The sequence below is a fragment of the Ceratotherium simum genome, chromosome 12 (assembly GCF_057802395.1).
Source record: "Ceratotherium simum simum isolate JZ-2026a chromosome 12, ASM5780239v1, whole genome shotgun sequence".
NCBI classification, from domain to species: domain Eukaryota; kingdom Metazoa; phylum Chordata; class Mammalia; order Perissodactyla; family Rhinocerotidae; genus Ceratotherium; species Ceratotherium simum.
In genome coordinates this window covers 56,039,912-56,051,927 of record NC_141911.1, presented here as the reverse complement: position 1 = coordinate 56,051,927, position 12,016 = coordinate 56,039,912, and the positions used below count along the sequence as shown (strand labels likewise).

Below are 12,016 nucleotides of genomic sequence, written 5' to 3'. Positions count from 1 at the left end.
CAATTTCCCTACATGTAAAATGAGAGAATCATACTTACTTATCTTTTTATCATCACCTGTTGCAATGAGTAAAGATAATGATGGTAAAACACCTTGCGCAGTGTCCAGCATTCAGTAAGCAGTGATGCTAATGAATTCTACAGTAGTAGTGTTAGTATAGTGGTAGTAATAGAGATGTGTCATGGAATTTCTAAGACAAGAAGCCTCAGTGGAACAAGATAACTGTGAGTCTTACCAGAATTCTATCCTTAGAATCATGAATAATAAGACTATACACATGTTATGAGTTCAGGAGTTCTAGAAAACCATCATTCTTTCCCACCTCCTCCCCAAAATTACTTCCTCTGCTGAGATTTCAACAATAAAGATTATTTCTTTGTCCCATTTTGGTATAATACACTCATTCACACATAGATTTAGAGTGAGTTTATGCCTAGTCTTAAAATGAAGAAAGTGAATATATTTGGTAGTGGCCAGGGAACAGGGAAAGTACCATGGTTGTGAGCAAGAGCACCATGTGCAGATTTCAGTGTAAATGTTGCTTATTTCATGATTGGGCATAGAACTAGCCCTTTCACATTACTTCTCTCTAGTTTGTTTCTATCTTTGTTTCATTTTATTTAAGCACACATTGCATACTTTTCTAAATGTAATAGTTGAAACTTTTAGGACTATCCTTCTTTTCATCATGAAATATTGATAACATTTATCAAGTGGCTATTTGAAGCACTGCTTAAAGCTCCTTGCATCATAGCCATTATTGCTCATTTCATTATTCATTTAGTTCTTCTCACAATTCTAAGTGGATATTATTATTATTCCCATTTTAAAGACAAAAAAAATGGGTGTTAGAGGAAATAAAAGAGATTAAATAGCTTGCCTCCAGCATGGCACAGAAAGTCATCTGAGTTTTGGCTATAAGCTTGACCCCAGAGATTCTGCTCTTTATGTGCCTGTCACACTGCATCACGCTCAGATTTGTACTTGCTATAGAGTATTATGGTGAATCCGTGTGTCTTCTACGAACATTTTCTCCATTATTCTACTTGATCCTCACAAAAAGCCTATGAGATGATGTATTCATCTGAGACTGGTCAGGAACTGAAATTACTTTAGAAGTTTAAGATAGGAAAGTATTTATTACAAAGAAATAGCTTACAAAATCTTCAAACTGGCTAAGAGTGAAGGTCAGAAAAATTCACCAATGATCTCAGCAATAAGCGCTTCGCAGAAACTGCAAGAAACCACTGCCGATCGTCTTGTTCACCTGCAGCGTTGCAATGAGTGATTCCCAGGAGAATGGTCCCTGCTTTGTTTTCAGCCTTCAAATACCATTCAACTCTTGCTCACTGGCAGAATCTAAACCCAAGCCCTGCTGGAAGGGAATCTGGAAAAGGTAGTTTTCCAACTTCCAGCTCCCACAATACAGAAGGACAGGAATGGTGCTGAGTGTCAACATATAATATCTAGCATAGAAAGATGCTATTTTTACTCCTATTATATGCTGTAGGAAACTGAGCCTACACTCTGGTAACTCTAGGGCCAAAGCTGCCAAAGACTAGATCATAACCTCTTTCTGTAAGGCAAGTTATTTGAATTTATGTATTAATTTTATATTCTGACCCTCAGAGCTCACATCAGTCCCGTTTGCATAGTTGAAGATAATCCAACTGATCAGAAATGACGTAAACGAACATGAAATTGAATGATTAACACGAATCTTATATTTTTTGAAGTCATGTAATTCATTGTTTCAAATTCTAAATTCATAGTCCATCCAAGAAAATTAGCAGATAGTTAAAGTCAAATAGTTATATTTCTTTTGTTTTGCGGGAAATAGTATAACAAAAAACATAGAGACAAATTGTTAATCAATACATTAAATTAGGAGCGTATTGTTTGAAAGTCAGTATCTGTTTAATGTTCTTTGTAAAAGTAATCCCTGAAGGATCATTTTGAGTTGCTCTTTCTAAATAGTCTTTACCAGGTAACCTGACACAGGAAGATGGAGCTAATGCCCCCAAAACACCTTAAAGAGCTAATCAGAGCTAATAAGCCATAAGACAAAAATCATACATAAGCATATATATACCACATAGAATAAATTTTTTAAAATACCCATTCCAGCTAGATTTTACTTCTATTATCATTGAGTACTAGTACCTTAGTAAAGCCTTCTTCAAGGCCTGTATACATGCAGATTTTTTTTGATCATCAGAATTATTTCTAATCACCTGTATTTTCATACTCTGCTTACATACTACATACTCTACTTTCATACTCTACTCTATGTGAACTTTCACCTGCATTTTTTCAGATTTTTATAGTCTGTGACATTACAAATTAGAGCTGTGAGATTTTCTGAACTTTCTGCTTAAAATAATCCTCAGCCACTACCCTCCATCACACACACCCACACAGCCCCACTGCATATTTCATGTGAAGTTAGAAATGGTGTTAAAGATTGTAAGAGTGAGTGACTTATGAATTGATGGAAACCAAGAGACTTTATCTAAAGAATCTCACAGGGAGGGATTAAGTGTTAGCTGAACAGGGATTTTGTGTGGAGAACGTCCTGGAAGGATGCAAGAATGGAAATGAAAATTATGGAACAACTAGAACAAAAAGATATGAAAGGATAAGTTTGTTATTGTATTGCCACCAGTTTATTCTGATTTTTTATTTTTTTAAAAAAAGTTGTTTTCAAGTTTGTGACATAAGGCCACATAATAAATATGGAATAAGGTTATCTTTTAATGAATGAATGATTTAGAGGGAATGAATTTGTATAACTGGAGTTTCTGAACTTTTTTTATTAGTTACTAGAAAAAGAACAAAAGAAAATTGAAAAAAAATAGTGAGACTTCATATTCAGTTACAATTACTTCATGTTTCATCGTTAAGAAAAGTTTCCTATATTTTAATTTTTATATCTCTAAATGGAGCTTTGATTAACTATAATACAGGGTATTAGAAAAGATGAATACATTTTAATGTAGTATAAAACATGTGAAAAATTAATTTCTAGATTTTCACAAAGATTAATAATACCAAAAATTACATCAGTTGTCAACATGCCTCAGGAAATCCAAAGAAAATATCTTTCATATTATTCATGCCTCAGAAGTTCAGGGGATCATGGAGGAAATCAGCGCTTAATAACTACAAATCCAGTATTCCTTTCCCTATACAAATGAAAATTTCCTGCATTTAATAGAACACTAATTAGGAAGCACAATTATAGTCAGTCACCAGCTAGCATTTGTCTTCTCGATCCAGATTTTCACTGTTTGTAGCACGTCCCTGCATTGAGTCCTTCCTAGGAATGGATGGTTGTATAAAATGCAGTCTGTAGTTGGAGCCTATTTCTAAATCTGGGGCTCTCCTAACAGAATTAGTTCATCGCCCCTTTAACCTTTCCCATTTACTTTCACACATCTGGATGCATTTTAGGTATGGTACTTGGAGTAATGCCAGGGGTTTATTACCATATGGAGAAGTTTTCCTATGCTCTCAAGTAAGTCCTGATAGTTCAGAGGAGGATAAGATTTGTCCATTCATCACTTTTATGTCATGTGACAGTATAAATAGGAATTTTTTCCCAGACATATAAAGTTATATACAGATTGTGCATGATTTTACTGAGGAGCTTGGCAAACATTTGCTTTCATGAAGATTGGAGTAGTAACTAAGAGTCATTCTTTAAAAAATCGCAGCAGTCATATATTAATGCTCCCAATGATTATGTGACCAGGACACTAGACTACAAACAAAAGTTAGTGAATAGATATGAAATGAAATTTCTGTGAGATACAGAAAAATGACTCATATAAGAGAGGATAAAGGGGCTCAATTCTTGTTTTGATTTTATTTCCAAGAGTGGAATTAGACAGTTTACATTAAAATATAATTTACAACTTATTAAAGCATTAATAACAGGCTTCTAGTGGCTTAAATCCTTCTTATTTCTGCAAAAAATAAGCATGTATTTGTAAGATTGCCATGGATATTATGAATGTCATTATACACAAACCTCTATAGTCTCATTGAGAATGTATTTGTGCATGTTTTAAAATACAAAACAGTTTTTTTCCTTTTGCTTTTCTTACTGGCAGCCCTTATTTAAACATGGTATTTTGCTTTGTTTTGATGTAAAAAAACATAATGCTATTTGATCAGGATATTTAGATGAGCTGTCTTCACAGTGCTTTTCACAAGAATAGGAAACATTTACTTAGTGTACAAAAAGCAGCTACTTTCTGCCAAAATAATAAAAAGCTTATAAATAGTCAGAATAAACAGCATACATGTATTATGGAATTATATTTGTTAATAAAAACATCAATTTAGATGTAAGATGGACAGGGGCCGGCCCGGTGGCTTAGCGGTTAAGTGCGCGCGCTCCGCTACTGGCGGCCCCGGTTCGGACCCCGGGCACGCACTGACGCACCGCTTCTCCGGCCATGCTGAGGCCACGTCCCACATACAGCAACTAGAAGGATGTACAACTATGACATACAACTATCTACTGGGGCTTTGGGGAAAAAAAAAAAGGAGGAGGATTGGCGATAGATGTTAGCTCAGAGCGGTCTTCCTCAGCAAAAAGAGGAGGATTAGCATGGATGTTAGCTCAGGGCTGATCTTCCTCACAAAAAATAAATAAATAAATAAATAGATATAAGATGGACTTTGATAGTTACACATAGTCTCCCCTCTCCTCTATGTATAAATACAAGAGATACGAAAATCGTACTTGTGGTGATCTAATATATATAAATGACCTAAGATACTAAATTGAAGCCTACATGAACTATAGGATATCAGAAATCATCATATCTTGGCCATATTTAACAGGTGAGGATAAATGTAGCCCTGCTCCGCATAATCTAACATTGAAATGTGCTATTGGAAGGAGTGAAACTTGAATATACATCCTTGTTGAAAAGTGATCACAACAAATTCAATTTATGTTCAACACTTCATCACACCTTCTGCCCCTGAACACGATGATATATACTAAATTTCTCCTGTAAGTTTAAACTATAATTTTAGGAAGTCTGTGGATACCCTGGCCTCCTATTATGCATTCATTTTCATCTTCAGCAATTCCCATTCTGAATGTGCTAAGAGCTTATACTTCTTGAAGCACATCTCCTTCTGTCTATCATAAATAATGTATATCAACACAATTAATTGATGGATGTCAAAGCAATGAGATTAATTTGTTCCTCTAAACAGCTGCTATGACAGTTAACATATCTTAATAGAAAAAGGCTCCTTGAGTTCAAGAGACGTGGCTCTTTCTTTGTGCAAGCCCTATCAGCGTACTGCCAAGCCTCAAGGCACTGACAACTATTGTTAATTGAGTTGCAGCATTAATTAAGTTAATGATCCAAGATTTTGTTTCACTGTGCTCCAACACATCACATTTTTTTTTCACCAGAAGCATGTTAGAGTAATTCAAACTGCTGCATTCTCTGATAATCATTATGCCAGTAACATTAGAATTTAAGTAGATAGATGTGTTCAGAAAAACACAGAATTTGTTGCTGACTTCTAATTGGGTAATAGAGCATGAACTTTCCAAACCTAAGAATTATGCATTTAAAGGCTCTCTTTTGATTATAAGTAAAATTATGACAAAGTTCCCTCACATAAAAGAAGAAAAGGCCGTTTATAATAATTTAAATTGCAGTATTGAGTTTTCAAACTGTATCTTTGAATCTAGTATGTCAACCTCTTTGAAATTCACTAATTGTAGAAAAATTTTACCCATTAAATGAGTAGTCAAACTAAATTTTTGAATTGTAAATAATTTCCAACTCTAACACCAACAAATAAGACTGTTTTTCCCAAACTCAACAATAAATTCATTTACTAAACCCTAGCAAAGTCATTTCTTGTATTTTTGATAATTATCTGCCAAGGAAAAATAAGAAAATAAAACTCTAGTTTAAATTAAAATGTTAAATGAAAGGTTGAATTTTTTTTCTCTTACTGTTTATTTGTATTGTATACTGAAAAAATCAGATTCCATTGAGAATTTATTTTAACTTTTAAAAGAAATTTATTCTCAAACTTATATTTTCTTAGTTTGTAGCTTCTTCTGCCATTTCCACAGGTGCTGTGTGTTTTAATACAGGAGTAAGTCATTTATTTTTGTGTTTCTTTCCACCTCTCACTTTGGACTAACTGAAATAGCCTATAGTTTATATTTAAATTAAACTCAGATGTCTGTGCTAAAATCTCATTTTGTAAGGACTAAATAAGATAACTAATTTATATAAATGACAAGAAAAAAAAGAGCAGACTCTAGGGGGCTGGCCGCATGCTGTAGTGGTTAAGTTCAGTGCTCTCCACTTTGGCTGCCTGGGTTCGTGGGTTCAGGTCCCAGGTGTGGACCTACACCACTCATCAGCCAGGCTGTGGTGGCAACCCACATACAACATAGAGGAATATTGGTATGGATGTTAGCTCAACATGAATCTTCCTCACCAAAAAAAAATAATAATAATAAATATAACCTCTAAATTTCTTTTGTTGTTGTTTAAACCAAGATTCTAAAAGATAGTCTTTCCCAACAGGATTCTAAAAAAGGATATAGTTGAGATTTATAGGATAAATGACTTGAGTTTTTGTGCTCATATATTTTTCTTGGAGAGCATATACATCCAAATATTTGAGTAAGTGTACATGACAGTGCCCCCTAAATTGGTTAGGCTTTGTTCTCCATTTCCAGTCTTCAAGAAGTGAAGTTTGTAATTTTGTAACCCACTAACCTGTTTTTATAATATAAGGTTTTACTGACTACATCTGAAAAATATATTAATCTATGTCGTTTACACATGCTACTTTAAACACAATTCTAAAAGACACTTTCAAAAAAAGAAAAGAAAAGAAACTGTACTTAGTCCAATAGCACATGTAAAAATTATGTATGCTCTTACAGTGGAAAAAAATGGAAGGAGTGGGATGTGACTTTCCCGATAGCAAATAAATAATCAAAAGTTTAGCTAACAGGTCTTATTTATTCTTTATTGGGCAATACTAATATTGTATTAAGAAAAAAAATCCACTTCTCTAGAATGATCTGTCACAAATTCAGTTGGAAAACACCATAGGAGAGAGTTCTATAACACAGCATCTCTTTGGTGTGATATTTTGTACAGGCTTATAAGCAAGCTGTCCCGCCTGTTTCTTGAATGTAACATATTGTTACAACACTTAAACCCTAATTTCTGTGCCTGTAGATTGGTAACTTGTTTCTTTTCATTGTTTCCCCTTAGAATAGAAAGGTATTCTGAAATTGTTACAGTTTTGCCTTGTAAGGAGGTTCCCAATTTTATTTATAAAGGAAAAAATGTTGTGTTTCTGACTCTAGGCTGTAGAGAAACGTGTTTAGTTAGCAGTGTCTTGAGCTCTGACTCACGCTTACAATTTCAAACCAGAACAATTGTGGCTACATAATCAAACCACAAAAACAGAACTAAATCAAACAAAAACTTTGACTATGTTTTAAGCATGATAATTATGATGAAATGAATTATCTATGCTCAACATTAAGTCTAGTTGTGCATATAAAACTTAGATGTTTTCATGAGACACTTAATAAAAACATTAGTTCAATCATGCTGGAAAGTAGAAAATAGCTTTACAGAAGCAAACTCGATTTAATTGAATAATTAAACCTTCCTGTCAATGAATGGAAATTAACTAAGAACTCTGTAACATCTCATTTCTCGGAATTGGAAAACTAGAAACTATTCTAACAAATACGTCAAATTATTACAGTAATTTAATGTTATAGAACAGTGGTATTAGAACACATTTAAGTCTAAATAAAAGAAAAATATACCTCCGCCACATCAACAAGGAAAACCACATGCGACTGGCCTTATGCTCTAAATTTGGTCTACTAAGTGATTAGCTATTCGATCATAGCTTTATGAAACCTAGATATGGGAACAGACTTACATTAGTCTGTGCTGTAGTTTTACAATTTCCTAGACAAGATATTAACCTCCAAGGGCCTCCTCTCTTTCATCTGTGAAACGTAAATGTTTCCTGTTGCGTGGATTAATTCCCCCGGCTAAAATGGAAACACAATGTTCAGACACTTATCTGCTTTTTTGACTGCCATAGCCCCATCTTCTAGCATACCTGGCCCATAATAGGCACTCAGTCCATATTAGTTGATTCAACTTAACAAGATGATCTATGGGAAAAGTCTTTATAAACTTAAAAATATGCTGGCTGTCGTTTTAGAAATAGACAAAGTATATGTAATTTGTAGTCGAGAATAAATCTTAAGTATTTGAAAATGTATTTGATGTGTTTTCTTATTTCTGGGATTCTGCTTTACAACAGGTATGTAAAAGGAATATTTCTTGAGAGTGAAAGGATTGTAGTTTGACAAATAAGCTAAATGAGATTGATTCTTACCTTTGAAAAATCTGAATCAAGGAAATCTCTACAGTGAAAATCATACTGTAGAAGTTTCAACTCTCCGGTTATAAAATGTGAAAAATGAAGCGACATTGGCGAGAGAAAATAAATTCAGTGAAAACATTTAAATATATGCACCATTTGTGATTTCCCTGAAAACAGTATTTCCTTCCAAGATGATTATGTAAATTATTTTCTAAATATTATAATGCACATCTTTACAATAGGAAAACTAAGTAAGATTTTGAATGCTGAGAGATTCCAATTTCCTCATGTCAAGTAAAATGTTCTTCTATTTCTTTTCTTCAAGATATAATCTCTCAGAATAGATTTTTGCATATGGTTATGCAGTAACGGTATTAATGTATGTAATATTTTTTTTAACGAATTTGATTCTTTTCAGGGAAAATGTGTGAATCTTCGGTCAATTACTGTGAATGCAACCCCTGCTTTAATGGGGGTTCCTGCCAAAGTGGTGTGGAGTCATACTATTGTCATTGTCCATTTGGTGAGTATAGCGTAGTTATTGATATAAAATATCCATCTATTTTGGCCCACAGTGTAGCAATTTTGTTTTATTGTGGCCATAATGATTAAGAAAACATTAGTTATTTTACATGGGAGGTTTTAGCAAAATCAAATCTCAAAAGTTTAATATTTTTCAAAGTTAATTATGAAAATCCCATTGAATATATTGCTTTGATCATTACTAGAAAAATAATCAACTGAAGATAATTGAATTTGATGATCTCTTCTCAGGATATTTCCCCTCAGATATTTATGAATGCCTTCCTTTCAGCCTAGAACCTATCAAAGAAAAAGTCCTGTAGCACTATTTGACATCACTCTCTATTTCAAATCTTTAAGAATAATTAGTCGAAGTGCTTTTTGTTTTGTTTTGTGTTTGTTTTTTACGTTAATTTAACTGCTTCTGTTAGAAGGATTTAATAACCAGAAATGCAGTTTTCATGATAAGCTTTTTGTAGATAGTGGCACATAACTAATCGAAATTCAGACTAATGTATTCTTTGGAGGAAGAAAGTTGTTAGAATTTTTTTTACACATACGTATGTATTCACCATAGTGGAACGAAGTAAAAGATTCATTCCAGATCTCACCCAAATGTTACCCAGCACTGGTACAGCCAAGGACTATGAGAACAGCTTTGAAGGAAGCTTTCATTTTAACTTGGTTTGTTTCATAGGTTTGTGATTATTCCATTTACTTAAAGGCTGCTTTACTCCATAATATAGTATTCACCTCCAGATGTCCTGCAGTAGAGACTCCATCTCTCTCCATAAGAGAGGAGAAGGATATTTTTCTAGTCTTTCCTTGGACATATTACTGTGCTAGAAGACCCTGAAAAGTGAATCTCTATGTATAATAAAGAATAGAACTTGAGAAGAATTTGAGGTTTCTAGTAACCAGTAAAATGTAGTATTAACTCATTTTCAAATAATACCATGACTCTATCTAGTTTTGTGTTTATAAAGTACATTAATAGAATGATAAAGAAAAACAGAATATGAAAATATCTAACTGTGAGCCATGCATTTTGGCAATAGTTCTGAGGCTCAAAAGTTGAGGGCTTTGTCTAAAGTCAAAAAATGAAAACAAAACAAAACTACCCCAAGATGATATAGTGACTAAAACAAATTTTATTTTCAGTCCAGTATGACATTCGGAGTACCCCTCCTTTTAAAAATTTACTTGAGATTCTCACCAACAATGCCCATGAAGCAGTGAAAGGTAGATCAAGGTCAAAACAACCACAACTTTAGATCTCCTAAAACTTTTTTCTTTCAATGATATTTTATAATCCTAAAGAGTGCTGCTTTCTACAGATAACCACAATCAAGTTTCATGGTTTAAGGTTTAACTTGTGCTTTGGAATAAAAGATAAGGGGATTGGAGTGGAAAGTGGAAAAATGGTTTTCAAGTGACTGAATAAAATTTTTTACATTTCTAGATTCCTTTGTATTCCGATTGCAAATATGAAGATTTAAGATAATTGATACCAAAGAAAAACAAATTATTGCTGCAGTGTAGCTGATACAACAGTCATTGTCTGTTGGGTGAAGTGTTTTGGGGTCCAAATAGACCTTACCCTCACCCTACCAGAGATCCCCAGGGAAACGGGCTTAACACAACAAAGTAAATTAAAATAGAGACAGATCACATGTAGCTGGCAATGCAATTTCTCCCCTTGTTCCTTACAGTGGCAAAGACAAAAAACATTATGTAAACTTAGACATTGTCAGTTGACAACAGAAGATTTATAAAACAAAACAAAATAAAAAAATCTTGAAACAACAACGCATGATTTGAGAACAGAGACATAGACTTAAAAGGAAAAAGTATTTTTCTTTTCAAATTGAATTTTGGTGAAACATACAAATAAAAATGGCAGATGGAAGGCCTCAAACAAATAGCTGGAGGTAGTTACACATGCATCCTATAAAACAACATCTTAACTGTAATTTTGAAGCTGGAAAAAAAATTTTGCACTGTTTACCTTCACATCAGTGAAAGATCTGTTGTTTGGATTTTAAAAAATTTTTTAGATTTTTAGATTTTTTTTTTTTTGGATTATGTTTTAGAAAAAACAAAGTGCTTAAGAGTTCATAAAGAAAGCTTGTATAATTATAATTTCATATATATGTATATGTTCATATATATGTACATATATACGTACATACACACACGATATCCTTTGTTAGAGTAATTTTAATAATTTATCTTGACCTTTATGTAGATTTATTTCATTGCATTCCATTTGGAAGGAAGTTTTAAAATCCTCATTAAATTTTATTATATTTCAAAGACAAAAATCTACCTTTCTTTGGACACAGTAACAAAACTCCTTAAAAAAATATTTCATAAATAAATATTTTCATGTTTGAAGTAATGGTATCAATTTGAATAAAAATGTAGAACATTTTTCCACTATCTATATACTTTCCACTTATATTTATATTCAATTTTAAGTATATTTTTATTAAAATTTAATCAGAAGAGATTTGAGGGAACACAGTACAAATTTTTCCTCAATAATCTATTTCATTTGTATGCTTTATCTTTGCTTTTCATGTAATTTTGGTTACTCTTTATGCATACATAAAAAAGGTATATATAATATAATAAATATATATTTAATATAAATTTAAAAATTATTACATATAAATATAAAATATATACAATACCAAATATAAATATTATATGATGGATTCAATATATTTAATATATTATATATAATAAATGTATGGCATATATAACATATATGATATATATAATCTATATAATTCCTGTAATTTCTTTGTTTTTTTTTAACTTCAGTTAATGATTACAAATAAATTATATGTATTTTTTACTCATTTATAATGGAATATTATCTCAGCCTTGACAGAAAAGGAAAAGATAAATGACACAAGCTTTTATAGCAGCTTCGAGGCCATTTTAATTTAAAGAACATTTGGATATATAAAATGTGGTGTAGTCAAAACAACTAGACAATCAGTAGATCTGGCCTCACATTTTGGCTCTGTCTCCCGTGGGTCTGTGACCTGGGGCA

The 12,016-nt window shown here is 32.6% G+C and overlaps 1 protein-coding gene across 3 annotated transcripts in view; it reads left to right on the top strand.

Moving 5' to 3' along the window:
* FAT4 (FAT atypical cadherin 4) overlaps positions 1-12,016 on the top strand; it is a 159,390-nt gene that overhangs the window by 123,648 nt on the left and 23,726 nt on the right. For all 3 annotated transcript variants that reach the window (XM_014784536.2, XM_087437646.1, XM_087437647.1), the window contains exon 10: positions 8,849-8,953. In XM_014784536.2, coding sequence (XP_014640022.2) covers positions 8,849-8,953 — 105 coding nt within the window. The remainder of the gene's footprint in view (positions 1-8,848; positions 8,954-12,016) is intronic.